Genomic DNA, 18,879 nt, shown 5'->3' with positions numbered 1-18,879 from the left:
GTTGAACTACAGGTACATGCAGCTCTCTCACCTGTTCTCGCGGTCCTTCATATTCACTGACGTCACACCTGATGGAGACGGGCTGACCCTCCACCCTGATCAGCGGGCCAGGAGATACCTTCACCACCCGGGCCGAGACCTCACCTGCACAGACACACAGCAGAGTAAACAAATTAACCCTTAAATAACTTTAATGTTGAACACCTGAGCCCAGAGTGAACACACCTCCTCTCAGGCCCCTCCCTCTTTTTCTCAACATTTTTGTATAGATTACACAGCCCACCGTGAGCCGTTCTTTTTGCTCCATGCACCACTGAGAAGCTTTCATAGAGACGGACAGACTGAAACCTTTATTGTCCATCTGTTCAACCCTGTGATGCCTTCAGGTGTTCTCGTCTGTACTTCCTGTTTACATTCCTGCTCTGACCTCACATCAGCGGAGATAAAGAACAGAATAATAAACCACAGCTGTGCACAGTGGGGGTGGGGCTGCAGGACCCTCCATGTAGCAGTTAAGAGTCTGTGATTGGCTGCACACGGCTGCTCTGAGCTGCAGTCGCTCCTCCCTCTTTTATAAATACTGTCAACGTGTTTAAGAGTTCAAACATTGCTCTCCCTCTCTCTCGCTCTCTCTCTCGTGGTTGAAGTCTGACTGAAGATGTTAATATTTGATTCCATCGATCATTCAAAATTAAAACACAATGGATCAATAAATATCGAACGCTTTGACCAGCTGAGATTGGTTTTCTTGACATGTTGAATTAAAGAGCTCAATGTCAGTTTACCATCAGCCTATCAGAGGAGGGGAGCTGTCACTCAGAAAAGGGGGCGTCGGTGCAGTACCTGGACAGGTGTCTCTCCTCAGTTCTAGTCTTTAAAGGGTTCAGCAGCCTGGAGGAAAATCAGAGCTGGACTCCATATGTAGGGAGAGTTCAGTCTGTTGTTGCCTAGCAACAATAGGACAAATAAAAATAAAAAGCAGGCAGATCTTATTTTAAGTTTCTTCAACAAAGAAAAGACGAGGCGTGTTTCACCTGATCGTCGATTCAGAGAGCAACAAGACTCTGATACAGGCCTTCAGCTGATCCTGATCCTGGATCGGTTTCATGATCCTGAATCGGTTTCATGATCCTGATCCTGGATCAGTTTAATGAACTGGACTTCTGTTGTTGTTGCCGTGGTAACAAACAGGAATGGATGCCATTAGTTCTATATCAAAGTGTATAACTCAGGGATCCGTACAGCCCTGATTTAGACTAAACTAGATGATCTCAGAGAAATCAACCTTGAGCCTGTTTCAGTATGGTTCCCAAAGTTCTTACATGACGGGACCTTGAACGCACCATGATATCATAAGTGGCGATGTGAATAGTTCAGACTGGGGTTCACATCGTGCAAAAAGAAAGAAGGTTTATTAATGGTGAACAGTCAACGCGTGTGTGTGTGTGTGTGTGTCTTCAGCAGGAACACCTGAGGTCAACGAGCAGGTAATAGAGGACGTCAGGAGGTTCAATGTGTCTCATACCAGAGCGTGACGCATACACACAGAGAGCGGGGGGGGGGGTGTATATACTGTACACACACACACACACACACACACACACACACACACACACAGAAACACACACCACAGGAGAGCTGGCGACATTTGATCATCTTACACTGCACTAATTTAAGCCAAGTCCCTCTCTCACACACACTGATCTGGCCCTGAGCTGGTCCAGTGAGCAGGTCCAGATTAGTTCAGAAGGATGACCCAGCACTGCCCGGTTATTGGCCCGTTGTTAGTCTGGTTATTAGCCTGGTTATTAGTCTGGTTATTGGCCTGGGTCTGGTTATTAGCTTGGTTATTGTCCTGATTATTAGCCTGGTTATTGTCCTGGTTATTAGCCTGGGTCTTGTTATTGGCCTGGTTATTAATCTGGGTCTGGTTTTTAACCTGGTTATTAGTCTGGGTCTGGTTATTAGTCTGGTTATTAGCCTGGGTCTGGTTATTAGCCTGGTTATTAGCATGGGTCTGGTTATTGGCCTGGTTATTAGCCTGGGTCTGGTTATTAGCATGGGTCTGGTTATTGGCCTGGTTATTAGCCTGGGTCTGGTTATTAGTCTGGTTATTAGCCTGGTTGTTAGCATGGGTCTTGTTATTGGCCTGGTTATTAATCTGGGCCTGTTTTTAACCTGGTTATTAGTCTGGGTCTGGTTATTAGTCTGGTTATTAGCATGGGTCTGGTTATTAGCCTGGTTATTAGCATGGGTCTGGTTATTGGCCTGGTTATTAGCATGGCTCTGGTTATTAACCTGGTTATTAGTATGGTTTGTTAACCTGGTTATTCGCCTGATAATTAGCCTGGTTATTAGCATGGGTCTTGTTATTGGCCTGGTTATTAATCTGGGCCTGGTTTTTAACCTGGTTATTAGTCTGGGTCTGGTTATTAGTCTGGTTATAAGCCTGGGTCTGGTTATTAGCCTGGTTATTAGCATGGGTCTGGTTATTGGCCTGGTTATTAGCATGGGTCTGGTTATTGGCCTGGTTATTAGCATGGCTCTGGTTATTAACCTGGTTATTAGTATGGTTTGTTAACCTGGTTATTCGCCTGATAATTAGCCTGGTTATTGGCCTGGGTCTGGTTATTAGCCTGGTTATTAGTATGGTTATTAGCCTGGTTATTGGCCTGGGTCTGGTTATTAATCTGGTTATTAGCCTGGGTCTGGTTATTATCCTGGTTATTAGTCTGGTTATTAGCCTGGGTCTGGTTATTAGTCTGGTTATTAACCTGGTTATTGACCTGGGTCTGGTTATTGGCCTGGTTATTGGCCTGGGTCTGTTTATTAGTATGGTTATTAATCTGGTTATTAGCCTGGTTATTAGCCTGGGTCTGGTTATTAGTCTGGTTATTAGCCTGGTTGTTAGCCCGGTTATTAGCATGGGTCTTGTTATTGGCCTGGTTATTAATCTGGGCCTGGTTTTTAACCTGGTTATTAGTCTGGGTCTGGTTATTAGTCTGGTTATTAGCCTGGGTCTGGTTATTAGCCTGGTTATTAGCATGGGTCTGGTTATTGGCCTGGTTATTAGCATGGGTCTGGTTATTAACCTGGTTATTAGTATGGTTTGTTAACCTGGTTATTTGCCTGATAATTAGCCTGGTTATTAGCCTGGTTATTGGCCTGGGTCTGGTTATTAGCCTGGTTATTAGTATGGTTATTAGCCTGGTTATTGGCCTAGGTCTGGTTATTAGCCTGGGTCTGGTTATTATCCTGGTTATAAGCCTGGTTATTAATCTGGTTATTAGCCTGGTTATATTAACCTGGTTATTGGCCTGATAATTAGCCTGATTTGACTCGGGTCTGTGTATCAGGCTCATCATGATAATAGCCCGGGTTGACCTGTGAGCGGGCTAATGGGAGCCTGTCAGAGTGGGTTAAGTCATGCAGGCTTCAGGGAGGAACAGTCACACTAAAGGAGCATTTCATCTAATTGTCTGCTCATTATCTTGATATCAGAAATATTCATCTTTAGAAACAATCAAACATGAACAACAAACTGATTCATCAAAGTCTTTACATTTTGGTGTTAGGGGGAAATCTCCACAGGGGAAGTTCCCCCTGCAGGGAGACAGCGTCGTGCCAATGGCCAAACCCCATAGAACAGCTCGGTGGTTTAGCATTTTTTCAGCTTGTCCTTACACGCACACATCTATGAGGAAGTACATCATTCATTTTTCATTTTCTGTTCCCTACCCTACAATTCGGCATTATGCAACAAACCAAACCCTGCTCATTGTTCCACTTACATCTCAACTTATTCAATCAATTTGCTTCTTCCAACCGAGATTTCTTCCATGAAACTACACGTTAGCTGACAGTGTGGAGCAGTTGAAAATCTTTGATATTCATTAGATTTAAGTGCTGGAAGATATGTTGGATGTTTGCCGAACTGACTAATGGAAGTTACCTTTACTGATAATGATTTATGTGGTCTTATTAAACGCATTTTTATTCGATGACAAGCAAGTGAATCCTTAATTGCCGCTTCTCCAGACGGGGTTCCACATTACGGTCCCCGGGCTGGAGGACGCCGTCACATATCAGAGTTAATTATCTATCAGGAGTGAATCACCGAATCGTTTTCTTACCGAGCACGAAGACGGTGAAGACGATCCCAAGCACACGGTCCATGTTCCGCCTCTCTTCCTCCACTCCTCCCAGGTTAAAATCCGGATTCTCCCCCCTGGGTTCTTTGTCCTGTGTGCGGGCTAACACCGCTGCTCTCTCCCGCCGCTGCCTGTCGGTCAGTCCGATCAAACTCTCAGATGTTGGAGCCCCGCACACCGGGAGGGGCCGCGCGGCAAAACCGACACACACTCACACACTCACACAAACACACACACACACACACACACCGTAGGAAGGGTCCTAATCCTGTGAACCGGAGCCCGTTCACCCGTCCACATACCCTGACACTAAACCGGTTTAATATTTGTGTATGTGTGTGAGAGAGAGAAAGTGTGTGTGTGGGAATGAGCGAGAGACAGGGAGAGATTGGCCGGAAGTTAGGTGTCGGCATGAAGGAGGAGGGAGGGGTGAGGGAGGGGGAGGTCCCAGGTGAAGAAGACATTCCCATAATTATCCTAACCACATTATATTATAATTATTTATCTTATATATATATATGGTGTCCAATCAGGTTTTGCAGCTCGTCTGTTTGGACCCTCGGGGCCACTGTCCACAATTAAAAGTTTTTAATATTTCAGAAATTAACTTTGTCACCAGGATTTAAACTTTGATATGATTCTAGTTTTCATTCAATTATATTGATATAAAATCATCGATATGTAGCCATGACGTTACCATGGCAACAAAGACACAAGTACAGTATAATTCACAGAAACTGAACTCTAAAACTCTAAAATGCACATTATCTGTTGACAACTTTGGTACAAGAGGAGGTGGAGAGGACAGTTGCAAACACACTTTGGTAGCCTAAAAGAATGAGGAGCTACAGTTGAACTAATAAGTTGACAACTTTAGTAAAAGGCATATTTGTGCAACTGGCCTCTCCAGCTCCTCCCTCTTTCACTAAAGTTGTCAACATATTTGAGCAACTTATTGTGCAGTGAGTTTGTCTGCAACTTTTCATAACTCAAATGAATATTTTACCCAATATTAGGTCTTCTTTACTTGTTGCCGTGGTAACAAACATCATGCTGGGATCACAGCATGCTGGGATACGAGGTGACGCACTCTGGAGGATCAAACAGAATAAATTCCAACCAATCAGAAACAGAGTTAGCGACGACCTTCAGACATATTTAACCATAAAACAGCTGATTAGAAAGTCACACACAACCACAGTGTGTATGAAACATGGACATAGTCTCAGTGATGTCAGCATCGCTTTAGGCTACACCCCCTAATTCTACGTGTGTGTATGTGTGTGGTGTGTCATGCTGTGTGTTTACACTGAGCCACTAGGCAGGTCAAAGGTCACCGCTTTGGGGGGACACTTCAGGGTCAAAGGTCAAAGGGCTATGCGTTATATTTATAATGTGTGTGTGTGGCCTACTACAGTTTCTCACTTCACACCTGTTCATAGTGACACACACACACACACACACTCCTGTGATGTCATTGAGTGTGTGCTCTGAGTGCATGAAGCGACAGCTCCATCTGGTGGAGAAGAGGTCACATTACAGAATATTATGTGACTATTTAAGATTTTAAAAAAATTCTGTGTGTTGGTTTGATTCATCTTTAAACTAACTCAGAGAGGGTGGGGTGGGGGGTGGGGTCTGATGGTTTGTTTACATGTTTAGAGGAGCGCTTCTGAAACAGGTTCAAGGTGGATTTCTCTGAAATCATTTAGTTTAGTCTAAATCACAGCTGCAATGATCCCTGGATTATAAATTGAATAAGATCCATACCTGTTTGTTACCACAGCAACAACAACAGAAGGTCCTAGACACCATTGGATAACTTGTTGTTTGATTGTCTGAAAGTTGCAGAAACACTACTGCACGTTGACTGAACTGCACAAATATCATCAATCAATGGTTTCATAACACCTGATATTAAAGACCTGTGAGCATGCTCAGTGTGGTTCAGGTTTATATGGACCAGTATGGACTGGTGACACCTTTATGGACCAGACCTGCAGATAGTAGCTCAAGCGGGATTTCAAACCCTAGACCTTCTGATTCTAAAATCAGGACTGAACAGGAGGTACAGGTAGGTTCACCTTTAACAAGCTGTGTCTGTGATCAGAGCTTAATTAAAGACTGATGATGATTGGTCCACAGGCTTCAATTAAACATGACGTTGGTAGTTGAAGGTTATCTGCTGTTGCCGACTCAGCCGTAGAATCATCTCCCTTTATATATATCGTTGGAAAGCCTGTTTATTACCCTTTTTAAATGGGCGAAACCCACATACTCAACTCTGCTGCTCATCCCACAAATGCATGTTCCTTAAAAATGTGGCACCATTTAAAAGGGAAACAAACAGGCTTTCCAACAGTATGGGATTGATTGCCAAGAAGCATTGTTACAACAAAGAAATAATCTACCAAACACAAATCTTGACCAACACAGCTGTATTAAAAAAAAAACCATAAATATAAGAACATGTATTTTAATCATTGGATGGAAAAAGCTAACTTTGAGTCAGTGGCTTCAAGTTGCTTCAGCCTGGTCATCACTCTTCTTCCAATTGTGTTAAACTCCGACGCCTCCATCTGAAGCTCCCCAGTGTGCCTGTAACAGAACAAGTTAATATCATTGGAAAAATGGAGGAGCTAATTAATAAACAAAAAGCCCTGTTTCAACAAATAACACACACCCAACCCTTTTAATTTAAGCACGTGAAGAATCTAATTTAAGAATGTGATTATACACACAGTCCTATTAACAAATGCTTTTGTTTTCTAGGATGACTCAAAATTAAATGTTTACAAAAGAGCTATGAACTTCAATGACATGACGTCAGAGCAAGCCTGCCCGTACAGATGCCTGGGTCCCTGAAAGGCTCAGTTAATGGGCCCTGCTTAGATTTCATTTTAACAATTCTTAACCAGCCTTCTGGCTAACCTCTCTGCTCCTTGGCCGGAGCCCCGATCAGCTTTTGGAGCTTACTAAAACAAAGCTTGTCCTGGCATGGCTATACACAGTTTGACTATGATGAGTTTAATGGGTTTACAAATAATATGAACATTACAGAAAAAAAAACTCCAATAGCACCTTAAAAAAGAGGGGGTTTATATTTTGGAACAGGCAACAATGTTCCCTTTTGTTGCTTTCATAATTAATGCGTTACTGTAGCTTTAAAACAAAATGTGGTTTGATTGTTGAAATTAAGGATGGACCATGTCTTTGCACAACCTTCATTTGCCCCTCCATGCTGCTGGCCCCCAGAAAGCGTTCCCCTTTTATGCCCCCTTGTTTTAGAGTGTAAGCAATCTGTTATTTCATTTTGTCTTCACCATGCATTAGTTATAGTTAGTTATCTGTATTTGTGTAATATGCTTGTGTGCAAACAGGAGCTAATAAATAGTGTATCTGCTAACATTAAAGCAGCACCATACTCCTTTGTGTGTGTGTGTGTGTGTGTGTGTGTGTGTGTGTCATGCATACCTGCCCGTCATGCCTCTAGTAAGGTTTGTGTTGACTAGAGCTATCCATGTCAAGAACTCGGCTCTTATTATCTCTGGTGACAGTTGGACTCTGGAGCCTTTATACCTACACACAAACACACATAATATGAGCATGAAATCAGATACAAATCTAAATTCATTTAAAAAGAAGACATCTTGAATGTGCTCACGGTTGGTCCATTAGTTGAGAGAGATCAACAGAAGGGCCAGTTAAAGGAGCAGGTGTATCTGTGAGGAGTGTCTCTTCACTGTAGTCTGAAGACCTGTGTAGGAAAACACAGAGTTTTCTCCTTGTGAGCCAAAGGGCTGCTTCTGGTTTGAAACAGTTTGAAAAGGAGTAAAACATTCATCCACTAGCCACAGGGTTTTTCTTTGGAGGAAACATAGGAGACAAAATTGAGAGATTTCCAAAGTAACAAGTGAAACAGAACCACCATGTATATAAGACTGAGCCTGAAGTAACAGAGGGAAGCTGAGGAGAAGTAGACAGCAGGGTGAGAAGATGGTGTTGCATAGTCTCAGAATTACTATTACATCAACTAAATAAGAAGCAATTGCTTTGGGGAATTTTACTTAATTTGTAACTGTGCGGCTTTAGATTTCTATCATGTCAGATAAACTACACTGTACAAACAGATATATATTTAGAAGTATTTGTTTTCTGACACCTGAGTGGAATTTTCCGTGTGATAAAGAGATCACTGATCATTGTTGAGTTCTCGTTTACCTGCGTGTGAGACCAGGTTGATAGGACAAACAGTTTGAGGAAAGAGGAGGAAAACTGTTCATTTTCCCGAACCCTCGACTCACTTCCTGTTGTTGGTAAAGAAAGGAGGAGTCATATATCTGCATCAATAGATGGAGCTAGTTTCACAGCACAGTTTTCCAGACTTCAAGGTGGTATTAAACAAAAATTGAGATGGTACTATAAAACTTGGTTCAGGTCTAGAATGAAGGACACAATCAATACAAAGAAAGTCAAAAACTGAGGAAAGTGAAACATTTAAGGTCACATATTATGTAAAATCCACTTCACTATGTTTCTCTAACTCTAATATGTGTCTCTAGTCTGTTTACAAACCCCCCAATGATGAGAAAAGTCCATCCTCTCCGTCTTTCACCTGCTCCACTTTTCAGAAAATGTGTGCTCAAACAGGCCGTTTGGAGATTTTCCCTTCATGACATCACAAAGGGCAGTAGCCCCTCCCCCAGGTGGGTGACACTCCCACAGCTAGGTGTTTGTTCTGCCCTCTGAGTCTGCCTTCTCACCGTAAACAAGAGGACATGGAGCGAGAAAGACGAGTACACCCAAAGCCCTTCCAGAGAGGGGGCGTGGTCAGACACAGCTCATTTACATATTTAAAGGTACAGACACAGAAACAGCCTGTTCTGAGTCCTTTACGGGACACTTTTGGTGGTAGATTTGAATTTGATTTAAAACTCATCAACTTTAGTGTTGACATTTATGGCCAAATGAAAAGTATTTCCGTTTTGTCGGGATTAAGATGGAAGAGAAATCCTGGATAGTGATCCTGAGGAGAGGACAGCTGATTCAGCTTATTGTGTTTTTGCAGATATATAACAGATTACCTGCCGATCCAGAAGCGTCTTGGGAGCGTGTGAGGTTTGAGTCCTGATGTCACATGTTTTGCTCTCAGGGATCGTATACCTGCTAAGACAAAGCCCTTTCACTCGTTTATCTGGGTTTGGTCAGTTAACACAGTTAACAAATGTCAGAATGAGTCTGAAACAATCAACTTCCTTCCTTTGATACATTCTTGATCTAAGTGCTAGATTTTATTTCTGGATGGTAATAAACAGTTCAATTACAATGGGTTGTTGTTACCTGGGCACAGGGCAGAGATGGAAATTAAGATCACTCTCAAGGTATTTAGGGGTCGTTTTGTAACTCTGCAGGCCTGGAGCTGGATTCTTAGGCATAGGACAAAAAGTGATATAAACACACTGCTTGGATACCTTCATTAATCATTAATCATTATTTTCAGAGTCATCAGATAAATAAGGACAGCCTTACAAAGATTCTGAGTGGATTTGCTGGAAAAGGTGTGAGTAGAGCTTCTGGGGCACTAAAGGAGAGTCTGTAATCCTCCCATGACACCACGTCCTCCTCTTTCTGTTCGTCCCGCTGTTGATGCTCTGCTTGATTGTTATCGGGCACAGACTCATTCTAAAAACATGAAAACACAGGGAGGAAAATAAAAAAAAAACAATAATGAAGATGTGATTGAATGACTGACGGAAGATAAATGAATAAATATTATTCTCTTATATTTGTTGTTTCTTTCAAAGTTACCAGAGCTCCAGTGCGAAGTTGTCTGTCCAGAATAGTTGGGATATAAGAGTGAAATGCCTCCAATGCGGACACAGGGTGGTAGCCCATCAGCCTGTGGTGCTGAGGTGCCTAGGGTCAAAAAAAAAACCCCACCAACATATTTAAAGGAGCAATATGTAACTGACACCTAGTGTTTAAAATTGGTACTGCAGTCCTATTTCAAAGTATTGGACATGACCGTCTCCCCCTGCCCCCTCCTCCCCAGAGAGCACGCAGGTTGCCATGTGGTGGACACTGTAGCTTCAGTGATTAGCCAGCTCTGTAAACCTTTCTGTGTTCTAACCTCTCTTCATTTTTCAAAAGCATCTCCAATATTGATCCTAGTTTGAGCACGTTTCTGCTCGTGGAGCTTATTAGAAACATGCAGAGGCTTTTTAGGATGGGTTGAATCAGTTATAGCCATCGCTGCAACACCTGATGGTTTGCCATTTGCCAGGCAAACCGAGGGGCGTCCAAAAACGGCCGTGTGGGGGCGCCTTAAAACCGATTATTCTCTGGTGAAAACAAAAATAAACTTAGAAGGACATACTGGCTCCTACACTGTTGTCAGAGAAGCCAGCACTTCAACATAGCATGTTTCCTTAATTGTTTGATCATATAGTAAGGTCACTTTATCATTTAATTCAGTAGATATCTTACATACTGGTCCTTTAACTTTTAAAATCAACAGAATATAAACACAGATAATAGAGATAGCTAATACAGCCTGACTTGAAAATTGCCCACTACTAACTTCTATTTGTTTAAGGTCACAAGCAAAAAAGGTTTGGACCTCCAATCCAAATGTGTTGCTTACATATGTAACAATTTGAGTATTGTGTATTTTTGTCAGTTCAACATATGTTTCACATAAAAGCTTAATCTGGAAAAATAAAAATTGAAAAATGTGGCTGAAAAATGAAAAACAAGAATGTTCCAGTCTTCATGGTTTTACAAATGTACTCTATAACTTTCCATCATTGCTGCTCAGTGACCTATCTGCTGATTTATATGTTGCTACGATAAGGACCTACTTGAAGGTTGAAGAAAGGTTGTGTTGTCACATTCATATCAGTGGTTTCCACAGGCAGTGTGTCCAAACTCATGTGAACCTAGAATCATGAAGGGGACAAATGGCATTATTAGTTATATACTGTATATAATTGATCTCCTTTGATTCCACTGTTGCATCAAACAGTATTTTCAATAGATAGACTATGATGCAAAGAAATTCGGTTTACATGCAAAGAAGAGGCTGCAAGTGACATCATTTTAACACAGCATTTGTCGAGTATGCATTCTTTAATCATTCCAGGTTGGTGTCAGTTATACAGTACTTACCAGCGGATCATCTTCTTTACAAAAATTGGGGAAAGAAAACGGGAAGACTCTGGCTAGCGAGACTCTCTGATCACAAGTCGTCTCCCAAACTGAAAGATCTGTGACAAAATAAAAAACATGAAACTTCATTTGTACAGATCGTGTTTAGACTCAATGAATGACTAAATGCACACTTAGCCCTTTCCCTTAAGGATGCATGAATGTTCTAAGAATATCATTAAGTGCTGTTTTGGAGAGTGATATTTACTGTCATGTAATGGGAGAAGAAGTGATCACCAGAGGCATTACAGTGGTGACATGGGATGAATGAAAACGGCTGATGACAAGAGGAGATCTCGCTCCAAAGTTATCTCTAGGGACTAATTAAATGATGCATGCTTTACTGACATGACACATGGCACAATGCAATTACTTCTGAATGAGGAGGTCACAGGATTGTCAAAAGTTTTCTTTGCTGAGGGCGGGCTCTTTAGACCGTCTGAGAGTTTCTTCAAACTGGTCAGCCGACAGTTCATCCGACATCTGATCACCACCTGGAAGGGAGAGAAGAGTTAATTTATTCATAAAAAATATTTGTTCATCAATAAATGTGTGAATTTGTTCATTGTACAGCTCAGTGGACTTTAATGTATCTGGATGTGTTTACCTTGCGTGCTGCCTGCTGAAACACTGTGAGGGCTCGTTGTCTCTGCTGAAAAGAGTGCACAGATGGGCCTCCCTCAGAGGCCTTGAAAAGGTTGAAAGGACAGTTATAGTTACATTTACCTTCACATTGACTGGAAATGAAAAGGACCATGAGCTAAAAGTTTTGGTGCTTGAGCAGTACCCTGAACTTTACATTTTGCATACAATAGGTGTGTTTGCATGCTGTTGAAATTGCAGCTTCTTAAAGCAACTGGGGATTCAGTGTGCAACCTGAAAATCGCTCAGTGACACAACTTGTTGTGTGAATAATAATTGGCTTTTCGTACCAAGCATTTACTTAGTACAATCTCTTTTTCCTCTGCTATCTGCCTCCTTTTGTCCTCTGACACCGGGTCGTCACCCAGATGGACTTGCCTGAAAGAAAAAAAAATACACCTATTTTTAAATTCTTATCCTGAAATACACATAAAATGTATTTAACAATAGAGACAAGCTCAATAAATTTTCTCTTCATTACTTTTATTGCAAAAAGTTCAGATTGAATCAGTGAGGTGTTTGGTTGCTCTAATTTCAGGACGCCACTAGGTGTCACTGTTTCCCCTGAGAATGAAACCCCAAAAGCTTCAAATATTTTTAGCACAAAAAAGGAAAGCCCCAATGCTTCATGTGCCCATCACTACACAGAGGCTCCATTTCAGTTCTTAGTTTATTTATTTTTCATTATCCTCATACCCGTCTTTTATTCTCCTCATATCACTGACATCTTCACATTGTCCCTGCACTTCTGAAATTCAGTGTATGATTTTCAAAGGAAGCTCCAAACACACAACAACAAGAAAGAAATGTGCAAAATATGACCCACCATTTGATTTGGTTAGCTTGCAGCTCCTTCACATTATGTTCCACCTTCTTTCTGAAGAGGGTCTCCTTCATCTTCCTGTTTTGCAGACCATCCATACTGCCACAGATTACTGCTGGTGTGAAGAGGGGAACAAGCATGAAACAGACTTTTTCATTTGTGCCTAAAATGCATTTAAACTCGATGGCCAAAAGTTGGAAAAAAAAAGAGCAAAATGAAAATACGACATCACTCTCATTAATAAGATACTGCTAAGGTTTAATGAAGGGACATGCATGTCAATAAAGTTTAAAAAAAAAGTGAAGTGGTGTCATTTACCTCCCCTCAGGTCTTTAGAACTGGTGATGTCTTTTATCAGCATTTTTGCCACTCCTGCATGGGTACACACATCAACTGGAGGCTTTACTTCAGGATGAACACAAGCCAGACTGTTCAGCTTCTTCAAGTGGGTAAAAAAAAAGGAAAACTGTTGAAAACAACGAGATTCATTTATTCTCATGTCTTATTAAGTAAAGGAATTAAGGTTTAAAAATATAACTTTTAAGATATAACTGTCAGCGTTAAGGTACTGATGCACAGTTTTTCTTTTTTGATCGCTTTAGGTGCCATTTAGCTAAGCCCCAACATCGTCTTCCTGTAGTCAGTGATGTAAAAGAACGACACCTCGGCGCCTTTGAATGGCTCATTTCACTTAAAAAAAAACCTTCCAGATAGCTCAGTTGAGGTTTACTCAGATCATGTAAGCTTTTGAATTGAATTGTGACAGAAGCACATACACGTCTGTTGAAGTTGAAAGTCTACCTTTTCTTTTTCCCCCTTCTTGTTGGGCCTGTATTTGATTTTACATCGAGGCCCTTGGGTTGCAGGCAACGGCAGTTCAGTTGCTGCAGGCACTGCATCTCCATGACCCGGCGTTCCTCCAAGCTCACTGGCAAATAAAATGTACAAAAAAAGGGAAAATGATGATGATGATGATGAAATGTGCTCAAACCTTAATAACAGATGTATCAGAGTAAAACACAGAAATGCCTGGCTGACAATACTGCAATTAATTTTAGATTGCAAAGTCAACACAAATTGAATTATTATTATATGCATTTGCCAGGAAAAATAAGGAACTAGAACCCAATTGCAGATAAGAAAACAAATTATTTATTTAAACAAAAAGGCAAACAAAAACTTACTTAGACTTAAAGGAGGAAAAACAAGGAACCACGAGGAAGAATAACACAGGTAGGTTTGCAATAGAACAGAATTCATCTTTTAAATAGTCTATGCCATGCAGAAAAGAAGGACCAGGAAGTGGTTTCAAGTTGAAAAAAAACCCATCAACTCCAGCATGCATCTCTTAATCTCTCACTGAATGTCATCTCTTTATTTGCAGTGAGAATGTTTTATATGCTTACTGTCTATTGGGAGGCATATCCATGTTGATAAAGACGCACCAGCTACCAAGCTATTTTCATGAATGATTAACTCCTGGCCCGAGATAACACCAAGACCGTCACTGGATGGATACCAACGTGTGATGGATAGCATCCACTTTTCTCATGGGAGCAGAATAAAACATTGACTGGAAACAAAATCTCAAATAGGAACTCGACATAGGACTTTCTTTTAATCCAGCTGAATCTGGTTTTAACACCAAAAGAACCACCTAGTTTGGTAGTTCAATTGCACATAATAGCTGAGAACACATCAGTTGAGCCAGCTGATGATACTACGCACTATATAAACTGCTTAACTTTTTAAGAAACTAAGCTAAGCTACATTTAAGAGAAATGTTTCAGTGGGGAGGATACCATATCACCACCCTCTAAACACATAAAGGCAAATAATGGCTGGAAGATCCAAACTTCTCCAATTACCTGGGGGCTAGGTGAGGGGCTGAACTCCCGGTGATGGTGCAGAGGTAGGGTTTGGAGTTGAACTGTGAGATGATCAGCTGGATAGTGACCTGAGAAGTCTGGTATTGGAGAGGACTAAAGGTCACAATAATCTTCACTTCTCCATTAGCTGGTATCACACCTGGAAGAGCGAGGGAAAGCCAATAGGGATGAGTTATGTGTGCACACATTGGATCCATACCTACGTCAATGGTTGCACTTAGACTTAGACACCAGCTATAGCTAACTATATGCATAGTACATAGTATCTCCCCAAAACCGATTCAGATGCTTAGAAACCATAGACTGTAAATAAACGTGGAAAAAAGCCTGTGGCATGGATTTTCTAGACCTATGTATTTAGGGCCAATCAGATTTCATGGGTGATCATCCCTCTGGACACACCCCTGCCCAGTGGGTACTGAAGGGGGCTTTTGGAGCCAGTTGATGGGGGTCGCCATGCTGGAAATGCGGTCTTAACCTTTACTTTCAGCCAACCAGGCTAAGAGCTGGAGCCTCTCAGCCTCCTGACAAACAGCTACACTGTGCCCACCCATCAGTCAAGGCGGCCACACGCCTTATTATAATGAACTCTTATCACAATATTACACTGTTCAAAATGTAATCAGTCCATACCTGTAAGTGGACTGATGGAGAACGCCTCATTGGGTTGAATGACAAACAACCGGAACTCAAAGTCAACAGGACAATTGCATCTCAGGGGTATAGCATGTGAAACACTAGAAACAGGTGGACAAGAATGGATGAGATTACTTTTTTATGAATAGAGGCATGGTTGGTTGATTGGTTGACAAAACAACAGGAAAAGTCCTCAGGCAAGACAGAAGGTCAGAAAATCATCCCAATGAAGAGCCCAACACTCACACTGTATGGTATACACACTCACCTTTGTCCAAGTGGTACTGCTGACAGGTCGATATGAGGGGGGATGTGTAGGTCATCAACGACCGGGTAGGCATGAACTGGAATCAACAGGTTCTCTTCCCCCTGACAAAGGATGCATTTGGGTTGAATGAAGCAGCATTTGAGGGCTCAACACAATAAATCTGTATATCTATATTTACCTCTACAGATTGAACATAAATCTTACAAAGATATCTGCCTCAAAGATCCCATATCGGTTTGGCCCTACTAATTTATAACCGTAATCAGTTTCACTGGGATACCACATAAAGCACAAAGGAATTTTGAACTTTTCTCTGGACTATGTGTTACATGGGCCACTTCTATGTCTTTCTAGTGAACTTTAACAAACAACTAACAACGTGAATTATGTTTCTGCTTCTTAAGTTGAATGTTTAAAACACCTTATCATAATCATCAAACCAGACTATAGCACAACACACACAGGAGGACAAATCGTCGGACCCAAACCTTGCAATGAACCCGGACGCTGTCATAGAAGTAACGCCACTCGTCGGGACAGAAGCTGACCTTCACTGTGTAGGCGAGACCCGGAATGAGTCGATACTTTAAAAAAAAAAAATAACAACAGTTAGAACACGGCTGAATAGCTGGAAAAAAAGGCGATAGCACTAAAACAACAAGTAGAGTTATAGTATTTTTCAGGTCAGCAGTTTGTAATGGAAAAAGTACCTTTTTTGTATATGATGTTTTGAAGTGCTTCGTTTGTGTTGGAATGATATGAATATCCATCACTTCAGATGAGATGTTGATTATTTTCTGAGAAAAAGGAAACAGATGGATGAAAATTATAATTTTCCTTCAATGTTGTGCACTCGAGAAAAACATTTTATTATATACTTGCTTCTTAAATCTAAAATCAGTGCAAACTCAGTTAAATCATATTTATCCTAGATGGAAACTGGATGGGCTGGCATAGTGGCAGTAAATGCCGTCATCTGCCAAGGGACAACAGATGGAAATTAGCTAGTTAGCTAAATCTGGTACAAAGCATCTCTTGTACACTGTCCCTGATTCAAATAAATGATTAAACTAAACTAAATAGCACTGTTGCCCAAACAAATTAACATTCAGGTATTAACAGGTATATGCTTGCCTTACAGTACCTACAGTAAATGCCTTGGCCTGCATCTTGGTGTACTCTCTCTTTATAGCCCCCCATGTTACATTCAGCCTTCATGAGAAATGATTGCTCCAACTTGGAAAACCATCACGCTGTCACTGATTAAGATTCAACCAAATCACTTCTTACTCATCAACTACATTTGTATAAGGGCCAGATTTTTATTTATTTATATATTTTTAATTGTCCTGCTTTATTCCTGTATTTAATTGAATTTCATTGTAATTTTTGTTTAAATTTTGTCATAAAAAAAAAAAAAAATGTGTTGCTTGCGAATAAGCCTGACATCTGTCAAGCCTGATGTGTAGAAGTTGGTGTCAGAGGGGAAATGTAATCTCTCACATTAACCTAATTTAAGTATTTTAGCCTTGGGATTGAATTCTTATGTTTTCTGTTGAATCACCTGAGATGATTGATATTCTGGGGGCCGGATTGGAAGCCTTGGGGGGGCCAGTTCATGATCACTGCTGTAGAGGCTGCATGCAACAGCAAGCACCATGCACTGTTAGCATGGTGCTTGCATTATGGTCAAGGCAAGGCTTAATAGTCTTTGTTCTGCAGATTTGCATGGAATAAACCTGTGTCATGTTAGCCCAATATACAGCCTTTGCATGTTCAATTCTCTAACAAAATATTATTTAAAACACAAAAAAAACTCACAGTCAATAAATAAGCTAAGTGATGTTTGAGTGAAATAAAAATGAACAAAGTAAAATGTCTGAAGTATTTCCTCACCAGTGTCTTGATGTAATCCTTCCCGAGCTCAAATCCACTAAAGTGAAGCTCTGAGGGATCTGCTTGGATCAGGCTGTTGCTTTTCAGTTTGGCAAAGATTTCTGTAAAGGGGGAAAACAAACACAAGCATCTGTGCATAGAAGATGGCATAGTTTTTTTATGTGTAAGTAGTTTTTCACACATTTGATTTTTATATTGTAAATATTGTTTTGCCATTTTGATGGTTACAAGACAACACAGATTTTTGCCCCTAGTCAATGCTTGTAAGGCAACTAAAGTAACTGCAACTTCTAAAGAAGGTTTCAGATGTCAGGCTTATACTTGATTCCAGGAGATGATTGGGGATGTTAGATGTACTCCTACTCTCCTCCACCAGCTGGCACAGAGGCATCATGGGAGTCACCCTCTGGAGGGACCTGGAGGAGAGTATCTGCGGGGCAGAGAAGACGGTGTCCATCCTGGCTATAGGGTCAGCTCTGGCTCTCTAATGGGGGTAATGTAAGAGGGCTTGAGGACAGTCAAGGACAGAGAGTATATATATTCCCCCCTATCTTCAATATTACTTCCTGTGTCACAGCCTAAAATAATTAGTAACCTTTTCAAAAAGTACATGAAGAAAGACATTTTGAAGATTTATTCCTTGTTTATATTGAAATTTGGCCACAATTAGGCTACTAACAAATCCTCATGTGTGCAATAAAAGCAGGTTGTAGACGGACCTATAGGCTACTAGCTAACCAAACTAACCTCAATATATATATGTCCTAACTACTTAAATTCCGTTTTTATCCACTTCTTCTGTATAAACCTTTCAGAAAACAGAACTTTAGAACTTACATAAGTTGTAGGCAATATGTTTGAACTCTTCGTTCAGATAAAACAGCCATATCCCGTCAATTTTGTTCAGTCATTTCTATTGTTGTTGCTGTGTTAGCGCCCCGCTGTCAAACGAGTCAAACAGCGCCGTTGCCATGGAGACAACAGAGCTGTTAAGGGGCGGGACGAAACGAGCCGTGGGAAACTGCTGGCACAGAACAGACCTCGAAAACGACGTCAAAACACCACAAATAAGCCCCGGAACTAGATCATCTCCTTTCAAATTAAACGTCGACATTTCTAAAGGCTTAAAAAAAAGATTGTCTATTTATTTGTACACATACATTGCGTATTTGAGTAAGAATAAATTATATCAACAAACATTTTCATGTGCTATCCGTTACCTTCATTTTAATCACGCATGAAATAAACATAGCATAGCCAAAAATATACTTTATTTTGAAATTCTAACAGGACGTTTTAGTTTGAATATAGCTTTCTAGATAAAAAAAAAACCCTTATCAGATGTAGGCTACTTTAAATACTTATCTG

General features: G+C 40.9%; 2 protein-coding genes across 3 annotated transcripts in view; both read right to left on the bottom strand.

Annotated features, from left to right (window-relative positions):
- The window catches only part of ptgfrnb (prostaglandin F2 receptor inhibitor b), a 38,039-nt gene extending 33,481 nt beyond the window's left edge, over positions 1-4,558 (bottom strand). For both annotated transcript variants that reach the window (XM_061033060.1, XM_061033061.1), the window contains exons 1-2: positions 4,134-4,558; positions 32-144 (exon numbers count right to left, since the gene is read on the bottom strand). In XM_061033060.1, coding sequence (XP_060889043.1) covers positions 32-144; positions 4,134-4,176 — 156 coding nt within the window. In that variant the 5' untranslated portion in view covers positions 4,177-4,558. The remainder of the gene's footprint in view (positions 1-31; positions 145-4,133) is intronic.
- Positions 4,559-6,579: 2,021 nt separating this feature from the next.
- Positions 6,580-18,480, bottom strand: cfap221 (cilia and flagella associated protein 221). Its single transcript, XM_061033119.1, has 24 exons — positions 18,349-18,480; positions 17,833-17,995; positions 17,512-17,612; positions 16,326-16,412; positions 16,104-16,199; positions 15,616-15,716; positions 15,345-15,448; positions 14,691-14,850; positions 13,624-13,750; positions 13,141-13,261; positions 12,826-12,937; positions 12,290-12,377; positions 11,965-12,117; positions 11,731-11,851; positions 11,319-11,416; positions 11,012-11,089; positions 9,960-10,067; positions 9,681-9,833; positions 9,492-9,577; positions 9,236-9,314; positions 8,373-8,458; positions 7,816-7,908; positions 7,626-7,730; positions 6,580-6,749 (listed from the first exon to the last, which is right to left on the bottom strand). Exons 2-24 carry the CDS (start codon positions 17,966-17,968, stop codon positions 6,632-6,634), a joined length of 2,511 nt encoding a protein of 836 aa, XP_060889102.1. The 5' UTR covers positions 17,969-17,995; positions 18,349-18,480; the 3' UTR covers positions 6,580-6,631.
- Between the last annotated feature and the right edge of the window lie 399 nt (positions 18,481-18,879).

This window comes from Labrus mixtus, chromosome 24, assembly GCF_963584025.1.
Source record: "Labrus mixtus chromosome 24, fLabMix1.1, whole genome shotgun sequence".
NCBI lineage: Eukaryota > Metazoa > Chordata > Actinopteri > Labriformes > Labridae > Labrus > Labrus mixtus.
The sequence above is the reverse complement of the archived record's forward strand: the minus strand, read 5'-3'. Positions and strand labels throughout refer to the sequence as shown.

Coding starts and splice junctions, on each gene's coding strand:
- cfap221 (XM_061033119.1), bottom strand. CDS start 17,968: ATGGACACCGTCTTCTCTGCCCCGCAGATACTCTCCTCCAGGTCCCTC. Junction 13,751..14,690: donor GCCCCTCACCTAGCCCCCAG/GTAATTGGAGAA, acceptor TTTATTTGCCAG/TGAGCTTGGAGGAACGCCGG. Junction 12,938..13,140: donor TTCTAAAGACCTGAGGGGAG/GTAAATGACACC, acceptor TCTTCACACCAG/CAGTAATCTGTGGCAGTATG.